Here is a 15522-nt window from a genome sequence, read left to right on the forward strand (position 1 = left end):
CTCTGAAGACCAGTGTGGAGGAGAGAGAAGGACTTTGGGAGCAGAAGCAGGAAGATAATGATCTCCTGGTACCCCAGGACCTAGACCTGTTCTTCTCTGGGCGTTCTTCAGTCCCTGGGTCAGTCTCTTCCTGGGAAGAAGGTTCAGGCACAGTGAGTTTCCTGCTACCGATGTCTGTGGTCCCATCCTGAAACTCTGAGCTAGGTCCCTGCCCTGGACAGCAGTCCCACACGGAGTCATTGCGCCCATCACCCTTATGACCAAGAGCAGGCACTATTCATGGGAAGCTAGTGGGTTGGAGAGCTGCCTAGAGCCCGTGGTTCTCTCTGTGCTTACCTGGGATTGTTGCATCACAGAGAATCCAGGAGTCCTGCCAGAGTGGCACCAAGTGGCTGGTGGAAACACAGGTGAAAGCCAGAAGGAGGAAGAGAGGGGCACAGAAGGGCAGTGGCTCCCCACCTCCCAGCCTAAGTCAGAAGAGCACCCGGCTGTGTGGAGCCACTCTAGACCCTGGCAAGAGGGAGTATCACCGCCTCTCTGCCCAGATGGGCCCACGTGCTCACCCCCGACGGCGGCCAAGGAGGGATGCTGCCTTCCAGAACCCCTACTCCTTGACAGAGCCCCTCTGCTCTCCCAGGCAAGTAGTGTGCTGTCTCTCTCCCCAGACCCAGTGGGTTTTGCACCCATGAATGGCCACTCAAATGCTAAATGGGCCCCAGGGCTCTGAGTACCTCCTATGGCTTCCTGGAGCCAAGGGCACCCTGAACTGAGTCACATCTGTGTCCTGGCCCAGCTCTGCCCCCAGACCTAGTGGTGGATCTGAGAAAAACCCTTCAGGGCCTCAGTTTCCCCACCTGTAGAAGAAAGAGGTAAGCTTAGATCTGCCTCGGTGTCACTCACCTAAGCCTGCTGCTGAGGACATCGGGGTGGCAGAGACCCAGGTTGCAGGGGGGAACAGCAGGCTCACTGCCTTGGCTTCACGGTGGGTCTTGATGTCATTTTGCTGAGCAGAAATCTGGTGAGACAGCCCCAGCCCCACAAAGCCATCTGGACACACAAACCAGGCCCTGGTACTGGGTTGGAAGGGGATCCTGTCACAGGTCCCCAGCTAGCCCTTGCTGGCTCTCTTGTATCCAGTGAATCTGACAGTGATCTCGAGCCTGTGGGAGCCGGAATACAGCATCTCCAGAAGCTGTCCCAAACACTGGACAAGGCCATCATGACTGAAGACAAGTGAGTTGGTGTCCCATACTTCACAGTGAAGTGGCAGGGAGGGCCCCGTTGAGCTACACCATCTTTTTAGGCAGCCTGTGGTTCTAGCTCTGAGCTGCTATGTAACCCTGGCTAGTCCCTGCCCCTCTCTGGGCCTTGGTCTCCTTGCTGTGGACATGAGAGGGGATGAAAGACCTGGTTTGGAGTAATGGAAAAGGATGTACCCTGGATGTATGTGGTCCTCCATGTCTTGGGTACCCACCTTTTTCGTCATCAGAAACCTCACGTGTGAGTACCTGATTCTCAGAGGCCTAACCTTTGTCCAACATTCTCTGTGGCTCCTCTGTGCCCTGCCTGCATGTGGAATTGGAAGTTACATGGCCGCTGTGGAGGTCCTGGTATATCTGCCTAGGGCCCCATCCTGAAGACTAACTCGGGATGCTTGTGTCTGCGTTTGTATAACAATCACAGAAGGCTCTTAGGGGGCCCTACCAGCCCTGACTCTGCAGAGTGGCCCTGCTCCCACTGTATTTCCAGGTTTTGACCTTTTGGTCTGGTTTGGGGGGGGGGTCTCCTTACAACCCACCGCACTCAGCAGCATCCATCCCTCTTCCCCTTTCCATCCCTAGTGCTGACATGACCGTCACCCTCATTTGTGACTGAGGACAGGCCCCTCAGGTAATACCCTCTTCCCCAGCATGTTTCTCAGTCTCCCCCCCCCAATTCATAAGCATGTTAAAGAAATGAGTCTCTTTGGGAAAAACCCACAGACTGGGTGGGCCCAGCAGAAGAGAAAGTCTAAGGGTCTTCCTACCTGCTTGGAGCCAAAGCTGCTAACCTCGTTGACCACAGCTGGGCGCCCCGAGAACCTAGAGGCACCTTCTAGCCAGTTGAGAAAGCTGTAGGGTGCCCAATTCCCCTTCCCTGAGCTCAGCAATGGACATTTATAAAGCTCTGTTTTATAGAAAACAAGTCCTGTCTGGCCACGAAGTCCTCATACCCAAGATATCTATGTTGCCTGCCCCAAAGCTTCCCAGAGGGAGAACCAGAGGCATCAGCTCCCCTGGACCACCACTAACAAGGACCTGATGAACAAGGGGCCCGGCATACTTCTGCTTCAGCCACATCTGGGCCCATGGGTGACCATCTGCCACAGCCTGGGAGTGACTTGGAAAGTTGGGGAGTTGCTCTTACTCCCTCGGGGGACTCTTGGGCTTAGGACCCCATCCCACAGTCAAGTCTTGTGGTTGTCTTGTTCGCAGTGGGAAGGCAGTCTTTGGGGAGTCATCTATAGACTTCCTAGCTATATTTCCAAGGCAGAAGTTCTTGGGGACCTACTTCTCCCACCAGGGCCCTGGCAGAAAGGAGAGGCAATATCTCCAAATTCTGCTACCTGGGCTTATGGGTGACTATTTATGAGCTTAGCATAGGACAGTGGGCATTCAGGGAGGGGGAGTTCCACTCGAGAGCAGTTCCGCCCTTTGTAAATTATTTAAGAACTCTGCTTTACCATTGTATTATAAAGAAGCCCATGTACCCTGTTACCTAAATCACATTGCATTTTCATAATAAAGACTTATTCCACATTTGACCCTTTTTCCAATTCTCCCCACCCCATGCCTGACACTGCTTCCAGCCATATGTTTAAGGTCTGGCTTCTTCCCGCATGCCCTCAGCTTCCAGCCTGCCTGCCCCATCCCTAGAGCAGGAGTAAAGAGAGAGCTTTTTCAAAGCAAAAAACATTTTAAAGGCAAATAAGGTTTTTATTTAAGTGACAATGTTTGAGAGTTAAAAACCAGCTCACATCAAAATCAAGACCAGTTGTAAAAATCTTTTAACTCCATAATGCTGTTTTGTCATGTTAGAAATCTGATATTTTACATGTTCTTTCTAACGGATTTTGTACAAGGCAGCCATAGGAATATAATAAACCTTTTCCAGAATAGAATCACCCATCACAGAATACTGAAAGTTATACACTTAGGAACAGTCAGACTACAGACAAGGGCAGACTGGCTGCCACCACTGAGTATACAAACAAAGGGATAGCGGGGTCCGAAGGTGGGGGTCCCCATGCATGAGCCGCCCTTCTCTGGCCTGTCCCTCCTTGGTGTCACCTGCCTCTCCTGTGTCCCAAACAGACTGAAGTCCAACTCTTGACTATCCTGCCAAACATCCTGTTGGTTTCTTAGCAAGGAGAGCAGAACCCAGCCAGGCATCACTGCCTGGACTTAACCCTAATTCAGATACTGAAAATTCCCCAGGCCCATGAGGATGCATGGGGGTTTTTGACTGAGCCAAAGAAAATAGGTCTCCAGAGCACTTGGCACACAGACCCCCTGGGATTCTGCTGAAAAGTTGGTTGTTTAAGGCAGGCTCTACTACAAGGCTCCCTCCCAGTCAGGGCTCCCCTCCTAGGCAGGGCTGCACCCAAACCAGGTGAAAACTGGTGCCATCTCTGGGCCAGATCCACCTACCACAGGTGGAATCTGATTTCATTTAAAGATTGGTGGATATTTTGTCAGCAGGACACTTCTGGGGCACGGGTATGGGCTTCAAAGTGGAAAAAAAAGTACAGTTTAAAAACCCTGGGATCCTGCCTCCCCTCTTTCAGAGAGCCACCCCAAAAAATACTCCCACTGGAGTTCAGACACAGTTGCTGTAGCCAGCACTCAGACAGAAAGGCTCTTCATCCAAATGCACAAAGAAACTTTTTTAAACAGTGTGCGGTGCTTCATAGAGGAGTCAAGATCTTTAGGGAAAAAACCATGATGCTGGAAGAGCAGGCCCTGGCAAAAGATGCACCCTGAACCCCCAAGAGGGCAAGTGATAGAGGAAGGCAGGTGGCAGGCAGGCCCTCAGCCAGCACAGCCACTGCGTGGGGAAGAACAAACATGCCTCGGGAAAAGTAAGGAGCTCTAGTCAGGCGGGAAGATCTGTTTTCCAGCTGCTAGATAGCAGGCACACCAGGAGCTAGGAGTCTAAAAACAGCTGGATTGGGGGTCACGGAACTACTGGAAGAGAGGCTACAGCAGTCCCTCCAGAGAACAAGAGCTCAGTTCTTTTTGTCTCTGACTTACCAGACAAAACTGAACACACCACTAGTATAGAAAGTGCGTATGGGGGAAACGGTTGCTGAAAAGGCAATACTGAGACTAAACAGAACTGCAAGTACACACACATTCACACACACCGACTACAGCTCGGAGGGTGTTCGGTTCACAATATATCCCTGTACACCGCGAGCATCTTGTGCGGGAGCCGCCAAAGTCCCGATATGGGGTTCCGGCAAAGGAAGGGGTGGTAGCCTTCCTGCCGGGTCCTGTGTCTCAGTTCTAACCTCCGGAAGCACAGAGCCCTGGTCACTGACTCCCACCTCCCTGGGGACCCCAGCTCACAAGTGGGTGCTCCCCCTCCCATTCACCCCACTCCCCAGCCAGGGGGATCTCAGAAAGGGAGGAGGGAACCTACCTGGGGGAAAGGGTCTCACGCTAATTATCTCATCATTTGAAAGTGACACGTCAGTGACTCCCACAAAAAGGAAATGATGGAGCATCCAAAAATTAGAAAGTAACTCCGCTCAAGTTTAAATCAAGATATTTTGGGGGGAAGGAGTAGAAAGGGTTAGGAACAAAGTGGCTATGCTGAGGAGCTGGTGCCAAGAGGGAGTCAAGAACCACGCCGTGTTAAAGGGGGGGTGAGCCTGTGCAAACTGCCAGAGACAACCACAGAGGAAGCAGTGGCCGAGCCCCCGTCCCCCGCAGCCTCATGGGGCTCGGACACAGGATGCAGGGCTGAAAGGGGATTACAAGAGCTGGAAGGTGGGTTGGGCAAAGGCGGCAGTATCTGGCAGGCTGGAGAAGGTGCGGGGGTGGGGTCTGAGGGCCCAGACCCCTCCGGCCCCAGCAGGGTGCCCAGGTTGCCAAGGCGATTCACTACAATGATGCCAACTGCCCCCCAGAAGCAGCCGCCGCGGGCTGTAGGGGAGCTGCAAGAGGTAGACAGTGAGCAGAAGCGACACTGAGCTCACACAGGTGCCTGCTGTGTATACAGATGTCTGGGCCCTGGGGCAGCCCGGCTGACAGAGCTAGGGCCAGCCTCAGGGGCAGCCCATGGGGGCACAGAGGCAGCTTGGGACAGCCCCACCACAGGTGTGAGCCTGGGTGGGGAGCAGAGGCAGGTGCAGGACACCCTGCCTGGGCCAGGGGCTCAGTAGCAGGAGGACCTGGGCAGACTTTGAGGGGCCCCAGGAGAGCCAAGCCCTGCACCCTCAAGGCAACAACCCAGGGGAGGCTAGAGGCTCAAACCAAGCTAAGTGGTAGCCGGAAGGGAAGGAGTACAAGTTTGAGCCAAAATTCCATGAAGCCCCCATGATAGGCCCTGCTATCTCAACTCTGTGCCTTCCAGAAACCAACAGGGGAATAGGTCTGATCAGAGCCGGAGGTGGGAGGCCAGATCACTACCCTCTGGGGGACTCCTGTCCCTGGAATGCCCCATTTGGGTGTCAGTGCAAAACAAGCCTGCTGTGGCTCCCCATGGAACAGAGGCTTCCTCTGGGGTGCTGGGCCAAGAGTTCCTCCCCCGGCCCACCCAGAACCCTTCAGTGAGACTGTGTGGAAGGGGCACCTTATAACGTGCACGCTGAAAAATCTCAAGGTCAGAAGTTCAGGACAGCCTGAGTCAAAAACTTGCACCCATCTCAGCTAGGGGGTGGACCCCCTCCCAATCCCAGAAGGAAAGCCAGGTCCAGAGATGGTGAGCAGCAGACTCAAGGGCACACAGCCAGTCCAGCTGGGCCAAAACCCAAGACTGTAGCCTCATAGGAGAGGACCAAAAAGCAGGGATCCTGGAAGAGGAACCTGTCCTCAAGGGCCACTGGAGAACGGTGAGGACACTGAGGACAAGAGTGAGGGACAAAGGACAGCTGCAGGAGGACAGACCGTCAGCACCAGATCCGGCTTCCAGGGCTGAAGACAGACACCACATACTAGGATGGACCCGCGGGACATCCTCTCACTCCTAGAAAGTGACCACTTTGCCATAAGATAGGGATATCACAAGGAGGGCGGGCACAAATGCCACTCGCTCCTCCACAAGACAGCCAAGAGGCAGCACCTGCCAGCGGCTGTTGATCCCCGGGCTGGGGGCTTCTCCCAGTAGAGCTCGCCTAGCCTAGCCACGGAGCCTGGGGACTCAAAAAGAGGGTCGACTCTGCTAGAACACTGGGCTCCGGCAGGCTTGGCCGCAGGATGACACAAAGCCCTGACTAGGGCTTGCCGTCCCTGCGTGGGGAGGCAGCAGCGGCAGCAGCTCTGAGACCCCCGGATTTCACCCTGTCGCAGCCCCAAGAGCTCCCCCAAGGCCAGCAGGGTCCCTCCCCGCTCGGGTCAGACACGGCTGGACAGACATGGGAGGGAAAAAGCAGGAAAACGCCTGTGTCGGGGAGAAGGCAGCCCTCCCGTCCCTGCAGGCAGCCTGGTTGCCCCAATGCTCTGAGTACCGCCCGCCTCTCAGGGCACCGACTCGAATTTGGGGGGACCACGCGCCCAGCTGAGCGCGGGCAGCGGCCGCTCATGGTCTTTGTCGGACTCGGGCTGGCTCTGGGCCCGCTCAGGCTTGGGGTTGACGGTCGGCGGGTCTGGCTGCTGCACCGACAGGGTCCTGCGCAGGTGGTTGCGCTTGCGCAGGAACTCGGGCTGCGCGTGGAGCCCGAAGCTGCCCTTGCGCAGGATCATGCGCGAGTTGTTCTTCTTGGGGCGGGAGCGATGGCTGGCCTCCAGCGTGGCCAGGTGCGCGGCGTAGCCTTCACTCAGGAACTACGGAGGAAACGGGTGTCAGGCCAGCGAAGAGAGCAGAACCCTGCTCTTAATCCTGTCCCCCAACATAACCACCTGAAGGACTCCTGACTAGTGAGTCTCCAGCTTCTCCTTGGGCCCCGTGCAGCCTGAGGGATCTTTCTGAATCACAGCGGTGATCCTGCCTCTCTATCCCTCACTCCAGCAACTGAGCTTGGCAAGACGCAGGCCATCTTCATGCACCTCCCTCCCCAACACCCTCTGTCCCCTCCCTTCCTGTACCAAGCTGAGTCACTGGCAGTTCCCAAAATACACATGTTACTCTGCTGTTTCCTGACCTTGGCTTTTTGCTGCTGCCTCTGCCACAAATGAATGCTGCTCCCAACCTCAGTCCCTTCCTTCAAAACTGGAAAGCCAGCCATGCCTTGGAGCCTGGGTTAGCTGTTTCTCTCCAGAATCCTGCCTGCCTGCCATCGATCACGGCTCTTGCCGTACTACACTGTCACACTCTGCAGATGTTCCTGTCTCCCCACTAGACTAGACGACATTACATCTGACCACCAGGGGCTCCCCCTCGTCCAGCACAGAGCCTGGTCCAAGGCAGGGGCCTAGCAGTGCTTGTTGAATGAATGGATGAATGAATGGGCCAATAAGTGAATGAACAAACCAACAAATGCACGGCCTACTCTTCTACAGCCCTTCCCTGGCCACCAGCCCTCAGCCCCCAACCTGGTCTCCACCCACCTGGCACTGGGTTTGGTACTTCTTGGTGGGCCGGCCCACAATGAATATCTGGGAAGCTGGCAGGCCCAGCACGCTGTAGACGGAGATGTCCTTGGTGGAGCCATAGGCAGCACTGATTTTGATGAAGCACTGAAATGCAGGGCAGCTCATGAGTGAGGGGAGGCCCAGAAGCCCTCCCTGGAAAGGCTTCCTGCACCAACTCAGGGAGCCCCAGCTTGGGGACCTTTATCTGCACTCATGCCTCATGCCACAGTGCCACCCTGTGCTGGGAACCAACTCCAAGAGTGGCTGCCCCTCTCTGCACCCTCCCCACACCTCAAGCCTGATACAGGGCTCTGCTTGGTAACAACCAGACCATTTACCAACCCTACCTTGGGGAGCACTACACATAAACTATGTAACAGTGGGGCCAAATATCCATTTGTGGATATGGAAATTGAGTCTATGCATCACAGGGACAGGACTGGAGGTTAGTTCTAGGCTGGTCATGTGCCTGTGGCCTCTGATCAGCTGGCCTGATATCCTCCCCAGAAGACTCAATTCAGTTGAGAAAATGACTCAATGTCCTCCTTACTCCACCGGCACTTTCAGATCATCCCTCTAACCTCCCACCCATCCCCACTGGATTAAACAACCTCCTCCTTAGAGGCATTCACCATCCAGCTGCCCCTCACCATATGTGCCTCCCCGTGAGTTACCTTTTTTTCTCCCAAGTTCACTAGCGAGACACAGTCCTGTGTCTCAGCTTTCCTTCCCCCTCAGCCCTACCATTGCTGGGGTGACACAGTGTCCATGGGGAGAGCTCGTTGCCTCCCACACTCATGACCCCTCCGAGCTGAGGCCCACCCTCTCCACTCCTCATCCCACTGCATCTGCCCTCTTGACCCTCAGAGGTCCCTCCATCATGGAGGCCATGCAGTGACCAGTCCTCATGCAGGAAGTTCTCACCACCCCACAGTGCTGTCTGCTTCTAGTTCCCCCTCCCCTGACAACTGGAGCCACCCTGTCCCGACCCTCTTCCCCCTGGACTTTCTTCCTAGTTCCCTAGCCAGCTCCTATCCTGCTATTGGTGGCCCAATGCGGCCTCCCTTGGTCCCACCCTTCCCCAGGGATGCCCGCCACCATGGCTTCACTGACCTGCCTCACACAATGGCTCCAGTCTCCACCTGCAACCCACAGACCTCTTCCCTGAGCCACGTGCTGAGGCTCACATGGCTCGTGGCCCGTGGCCATATCAGCCTCCATACGTTCACAGCTGGCCTTCTTCTTGTGTCCCCTCTCATTTCATTCACTCATTCATTCATGTATTCATGCTGCAAACATTTACTGAGTGTGTATTGTGTGCCATGGTCACCCGGAATCCTGGAGACACATCACACAGCTGCACAGACATAGACTCCACCTCCACGGAGGTGATGGTCAGATGAGTAGCATCGGGATCCCTCCTGGTCGTGCAGCAGAACATCTGAGAGTTCCCAGCCCCCTACATCCAACTGTGAACAAATCCTGATGATTCCACCTCCTGATTCTCATGCCTGCATATACCTCTCTCCATTCCAGCTCACCACCAGGTCTTCTTATCTCTGGTTTGGCAGCAGCTTCTTAACTGACTCTCCTTTCTCCTGCCAGTCGGTTCTCTATGTAGCCACCAGAGAATCCTTTGTACAATCCAAATTTGACACTGCCACTCCCCTGCTTCAAACTCTTCCACGGCTCCTCATTACCATCAGAAAGGAGTCCATGATCTTGGTGATTTCCAAGGCTTTTGGTGCCTGGCCATTTTGAGCCCCTGATGACCTCTGGGGCTCCAGCTCCTAGTTGTCCTGGGTCTGTCCCCACCTGCATATACCCCCACCTTGGATACCTGAAACTCTGAAGATATCCTAAAGTCTTTTTTTGCTTTTGTGCCTTTGATCATGGTAAAAGTTGTCAAAATCAAAATGGTGTTGCTTGTATCAGTCCTAACAAAAACTGAATAAAGCCGGGAGATTATGAAGGAAGAGTTCTTATTCATGATTGCCTAATAGTAAATATTACAACAGACTCTGCCAGAACCACAACCTCCCACAAAAGGCCACAGCAATCTTCCACCAAAGATACTCCTTCGAGGACATCTGCTCAGCAACTGTCTATTCAATCTCAGACTGATGTCACCCTTGTTATTAATTGTTTGTGGCCAAAGATAATTGTTTCAAAATACTCTTCTCATTTGGGTGTTTGAAAACTTGCCCTTGCCTCGGCCTCTCTGAATGAGTGTACAGTGTACTATGGCATGCACGTTCCCACTGCAATGCTCTGTTGGTCCCACGGCACTGCTACTCCCAAACTAAAGTTAACCTTACTTCAATTTCAACCTCTGTGTTTCTCTTGGTGCTGACAACTCATATCCACACTTCAAGATTAAACTCAAAGGTCGCCACCTATTAGAAGCCTCCCCTAACCTCCCCAGGCAAACAGAAGTTGTCTCTCCTCTGCTTGTCAGTAGTGCCTCTTTTCGACCACCTGCCAGTAATTGTCAGTTTACGTGTCTTTCTTCTTCTAGATCAGGGATGGATACTGAAGTCTGAATTCATCTAATTTTCATTTGTCAACCCCTAATCTGGATCTGTGCTTCTCAGTATTTTCTGTGCATCAGAAACCCCTGGAGGGCTGGGAAAACACTGCTGAGCCTCCCACCCAGAGTTTCTAAGTCAGTAGGTCTGAAACAGAGAATCTGCACTTCTGGTTAACTCTTGGGTGCTTAGAAAGGTGCTGGTCCTAGGCCCACACTATAAGAAGCACAGCTCAGGAGGACGAATCTCTGCCTCGGCCCAACTCCAGGCACAGGGAAGGAACACAATAGGCACTTAAATGTCTACTGAATGAATAACTATGTGCAGAGACAAGAGTGTAGGCCTTAGATTCAGGAAATGAAAAAAGATGGGTATCTGTCAATGAAAATAACACCTACTTCAAAGGGCTGTTAAAAAAGCTAAGAGATCCCTACATGTGGGCTTTGAAAAGTGTGCACCCTCCTGTGCCAACTACAGAGCTGGGACGCACCGCCCCACCTGCTTGTGGGAGGAGAGGAGGAGCGCGGGGGAAAGCTAGTCTGATCCTCCCCCTGGCCAGTGAGGGTCTATTGCTAAGGCCCCGCCCCCAAGAGTGTGGCTGAAACCCCAACCCCAGGCCTTCACTGACCTCCTGCATGAGGTTGCGGAGGAAGATGGCCTTCTGCCGCAGTGGGTCATGCACCAGCCCATCGGAGAAGAAGATCATGCCCTGTGGGAAGTTGTGCTGGGACAGCCACGACACCACCCGCTGCTTCTGCATGTCCGGCCGCCCCGTGATGTAAAGGATCATGTATCCCAGGTCCTGCCAGTGCCTGGCAAGATGGCATTGGAGGGTCCCATCCAGCCCTGCAGGCTACCCACGGCCCAGCAATCTGCCCCAAGCACTGCTGCTCTCCTGAGAAGCCAGAGGGGCTGCTCTGGGGAGCACCAGGGAGATAAAGGGGAACCCCCAAGTCCACACTCTGGGATGGCCTGTAAGCCCTGTGCACCCACAACCAAATTAATCTCCCCACTCCTCCTCCCTATGCCCATGCCCTCTTCTGGAGCCAGAGAGGGGATGTCTGTGCTTCCTCCCCTTCCTGCCCTGCCTCCCTTCCTCCTCTTCCTGCAACAAGCAAGGTCCTCAGCTCTACCAGGCCATCTCTTTACTCCAATCATTAGGTCCTCCTTAGCTCAGGCCCCATCTCTTTCCTGAGCAAGAGTTTCTCATCCCCATAACTTGTTTTCTCCGTTGGACTTAGGTTTCTCCAAACAGCAGCAATTTCTACATCAGTACCCAGCCTAGAGCGTGGCCTGGAGTCAGCCTCAGAATAACATGGAGAGATGCATGGGTGAAGGGAAAAGAAACAGAGGGAAGGAGGGAGAAAGGGAGGAAACAGGAGAGGAAGGAAGGGAAAGGGAGGGGAGGGAGGATGGGAGATGGATTTTCCAAGGATCCTCGGCAAGTTACTATTGCAGGTAAAGCCAGGACTTTTCAGCTCCCAGCCCCAGAGACCCTGAGAATTTTCTTTATCTTTTCTTTTTTATTTATTATTATTTTTTTGGACAGGGTCTCATATGTAGCCCAGACTGGCCTTGAACTCATGGCAATCCTGCCTCAGCCTCCCAAGTGCTGGAATTACAGGCATGCCTGGCTAGAGAATTCTTAGAGGAAACCAGGAAAAACAATGCCGTTCCCCAGGGGCTTCTGGCTACAGATTCTCACATGGGAGGTAGTGCTCACCGCACCACATCCACTGCGCCCGGCCGGACCTTGGGGTCACTGCCCATGATGGACACGCTGGCCGCAAAGGACCCATCGATGCTGAACACCACACACTCCATGCCCCGGGGAAGCACCGTGAGGTAGCTCATCGCACAGGTCTGGTCACCCCTGAAAGATACAGGAGGGCTGTGTCAGCCTGTGGCTGGAATCAGAGTTAGTGTGGGGCCAGGATCGGAGACATGAGTGGTGCCTCCTGATGCCACAGTTCGTGGCTTCTTCCATTTTCCTGTCTCCGTGCAGACAGCATGGGCCAAGGACCTGTCTTCTGGACAGACATGGCTAGAAGGGCCATAGAAGTGCCAGACGTCAACATAATAGTGTCCCCTGGGTCCTACCTGACGACCATCTTCACAGGATAGACGCCGATCCCCAAGCGCCGTGGCCGGGGCACGTTGTACGTGACCCGACCGCTGTTGTTGGTGATCTCCGTGTCCAGGTGCACCCAGCGGCCTGAGGATGGCTCCGCCATCACCAGGATGTCCACCTGCAGGCAGTAAAGCAGGAGGGCACTCCATGCAGACTGAGGAGTTCAGGCTGAGCAGAGAGGCTGGGCTGGGGAGCTTGCTGCCTGCATTCTTGGATTTTACCATTCTCCTTCTCTCCCTCCACTGCAGCCAGATCCCCCAGCACATCCTTCACTCCTTAGAGCCCCTGATCTGCCCCAGCAGGTGAGTGGCTCCCTGCTCTCTGCTCGCATTACAGGCAGCTTGACCCTCCTGAAACCTTCGCCCCTCACACCGCATCTAGCACAGGTGGACTGGCTGAGGGGGGCTGTGACCTCAGTACCTTCTCTCCAGTCAGAGCCACCATGTCAAGAGGCCCATACATGAAGCGCCCCACCAGGACCTGGGGGCCGTCTTCGGCAGCAATCACATCGTTGGCGCGGTGATTAGCAGTGACGTTCTGGAAGGACAGAATCTGGCTCAGCCTTTGCAAGCAGGGCTTCAGCTGGCTCTATCGGGAAAGTAAGCACTCGGGATGGCTAGAGAGGTGTGGACCTATGGAGTTGTATCTCTACTGACTTCTGCTAGGGATTCACAGATGGGTTCCCATAAGAGAAAGAGACTGTGAGCCCCTAATATTGTCCTCAAGGCACCCCAAGATTCTTTTTTTAGTACTGGGGATCAAACTTGGGCCCTTGTGCTCGAGAGGCAGGTGGTGGAACCACTGAGCCAAATCCCCGGTGACTCCAAGCTTCTTGTGGAGATGAGTTTACTGCTTTTGCCTCTCCCTGTGCCTCTGAATTAACAGCTGGACCTGTGTCCTGTTGTCTTCTAGAGTCCTAGGCTGGAAACTGCCCAGTCCCCTTTAGTTTCTCCCTCTGCATCACCACTCACATCCAAATAGCCATCTGTCATCCATTTTTTGTGTAGCAGAAAATTTCAAATGCGCAGGGAGAATAACACAGCAATGCTCCTGAGCCTGGCCCCGGCGCCACTGCTCACCGCCACTCTGGCCTTTTTCTCCCCCACCCTTGCTCAGCCCAGGCTACTTCGGAGCAATCAACACAGAGCATCGTGTTATCTATCACCGTCTCGGTATCTCTCCTTCCCTTCTGCCTTTATCTCGTTCTGTGGCTCCAAGTTCTGAATCAACCCTGACTACCTGCCAGTCCCAGGCAGGCCTTTGAGACCCACATCTCTCAATGTGGTGACCCTTCCTTTATAGCATCGGCCCTGCCCTGGAAGTACCCATCAAAGAGGGGACACAGCCCTCTTACAGGAACCCTGCAACAGGAAGGGCCGATCATGGAACTATGCCCGTGAGACAGCCAACATGCTCACCGGGGAAATGTAAATCAAAACCACAATGAGAAACCTTGGCCCTCCCTAGGATGACTAGAGTCAAAGGATAGACAACCACCGACGTTGCTGAGATGGAGAGAAATCAAACCCTCATACATTGCTGGTGGCAGTGAAAAATGGTGCAGCCACCATGGAAAACAGTCTGGCAGTTCCTCAAGCGACTACACAGAGTTACCATTGGATCCAGCCATTTCACACCTGGGGCTGTACTCCAGAGAAATGAAAGCAAATCCCCCACACAAAAACATCTGCGTGGCTATTTATAACAGCATGAGCAACGATAGCCAACAGTAGAAACAACCCAAATGTCCGGCAGCTGATGAAATGAAATACAGTTTACCCATGCAGCGAAGTATTGTTCGGCCATGAAAAGAAATGAAGTTCTGACCTGAGGTCAACCTTTAAAACATTATGCTAAGTGCAAGAAGCCGGGCACAGAAGTTCACAAATTATATGGTTTCATTTGAATGAAATGCCCAGAAAAGGCAAATCTCCCAAAACAGAAACTAAATCAGTGTTTGCTTAGGGAAAAGAGAGGGGCTGGGGATATGGGAAGATTGCTAAAGGGTACATCTTCTTTTTGGAGACAATAAACATGTGCTAAATAGTTTAAAACAGGTGAGTTGAGTTATGTGATATGTAAATAACACATCAATAAATATGTTTACAAACAATAACCGGTTCATGAAGCACTGATCACCCTTTGCTGATCCTTCTGGGCTCCTTATGTAATCCTCCCACCAGGCTGGAGCTGGCCAGCACAGAAGTACACAGACTGTAACAGTCCTAGCAGAGAGACTGACAGAAGTCCTGATGATAGTTTTCTGCATGAATCATGAATCATGCTGCATCCCAAACTCCTATTCATCCTCCAATACCCTACACAAGAGCCTCCTTTTCAGAGAAGCCCTGCATGAACTTCCCTGACAATTCTTCTTCATCCAAATCCATGCCTCCCTCTGACATGGTAAATATTCCACCAGGGCATAGTCAATGGTGAGTTGCATCAAGAGGCCTGAGGCCATGGCAGGACTTATTCTGGTTCAAGTCCACATCTACAGAAACCTGGTATGAGGCACTTGCTCTAAAACACACATCTCCTCACCAGCCCAGTTCCTTGGACCCCACCTCGGGGCTCCTGTGGGGCTGGGTCATGGAGGACCAGCTCACACACCCTCCCTACAGCAAGGCCTGGGCCTCTCTGCCTGAATCCCAGCCATGTGTACTGACCTCCAAAGACAAATTGAAAGTCTTATCTGCGCTGTGGATGTACCAACCCTAGGGCTGCCCCACCACCCCGGGTCACAGTCCCAAAGCTCATGCCCCGGGCGTGCACCTACCCGCAGTTTGACCTGGGTCCGCTTGCGAAGCCACTTCTCGCGAGGGTTGGTAGGGCTCAGCGCTGCGGGGTCCAGGCCAGTGCTCTCCTTGACGCTCACACTCTCATAGCGCATCACCTGGCCAAAGGCGAGCAGGGTCCTGGGTGGACATTGGTGGCCCTCTGCCTCCCCCAGGGTTCAGAGCCCACCAGCTTGGGGCCAGCTGGGCGCACCCCGCGGCCTACCCACGGCCTGGCCAGGACCCCTCGAGAGGCGGGAGGCTCAGGAACCCGTCCTGACAGCTGGCACAGCACTGACACCCAGGTGGCT

General features: G+C 53.8%; 3 protein-coding genes across 4 annotated transcripts in view; 1 reads left to right on the top strand and 2 right to left on the bottom strand.

Annotated features, from left to right (window-relative positions):
- The window catches only part of Aipl1 (aryl hydrocarbon receptor interacting protein like 1), a 17864-nt gene extending 17581 nt beyond the window's left edge, over positions 1-283 (bottom strand). The window contains exon 1 of the mRNA XM_010611321.1: positions 87-283. Coding sequence (XP_010609623.1) covers positions 87-249 — 163 coding nt within the window. The 5' untranslated portion in view covers positions 250-283. The remainder of the gene's footprint in view (positions 1-86) is intronic.
- The window catches only part of Pimreg (PICALM interacting mitotic regulator), a 5352-nt gene extending 2560 nt beyond the window's left edge, over positions 1-2792 (top strand). The window contains exons 3-5 of one of the 2 annotated variants that reach the window (XM_010611319.1): positions 357-637; positions 1138-1233; positions 2178-2792. In XM_010611319.1, the coding sequence (XP_010609621.1) occupies positions 357-637; positions 1138-1233; positions 2178-2301 (501 nt within the window). In that variant the 3' untranslated portion in view covers positions 2302-2792. Of the gene's footprint in view, positions 1-356; positions 638-1137; positions 1234-1841; positions 1891-2177 lie in introns of those variants that run through there. The other variant, XM_010611320.1, reaches the window with a different exon arrangement.
- Positions 2793-3004: 212 nt separating this feature from the next.
- Pitpnm3 (PITPNM family member 3) overlaps positions 3005-15522 on the bottom strand; it is an 84758-nt gene continuing 72240 nt past the window's right edge. The window contains exons 15-21 of the mRNA XM_010611391.3: positions 15214-15330; positions 12855-12971; positions 12404-12552; positions 12027-12176; positions 10932-11115; positions 7752-7880; positions 3005-7028 (exon numbers count right to left, since the gene is read on the bottom strand). Coding sequence (XP_010609693.1) covers positions 6723-7028; positions 7752-7880; positions 10932-11115; positions 12027-12176; positions 12404-12552; positions 12855-12971; positions 15214-15330 — 1152 coding nt within the window. The 3' untranslated portion in view covers positions 3005-6722. The remainder of the gene's footprint in view (positions 7029-7751; positions 7881-10931; positions 11116-12026; positions 12177-12403; positions 12553-12854; positions 12972-15213; positions 15331-15522) is intronic.

This window comes from Fukomys damarensis, unplaced genomic scaffold (assembly GCF_012274545.1).
Source record: "Fukomys damarensis isolate Sample0158 unplaced genomic scaffold, DMR_v1.0_HiC HiC_scaffold_13, whole genome shotgun sequence".
In the NCBI taxonomy this organism is placed as follows: Eukaryota; Metazoa; Chordata; class Mammalia; order Rodentia; family Bathyergidae; genus Fukomys; species Fukomys damarensis.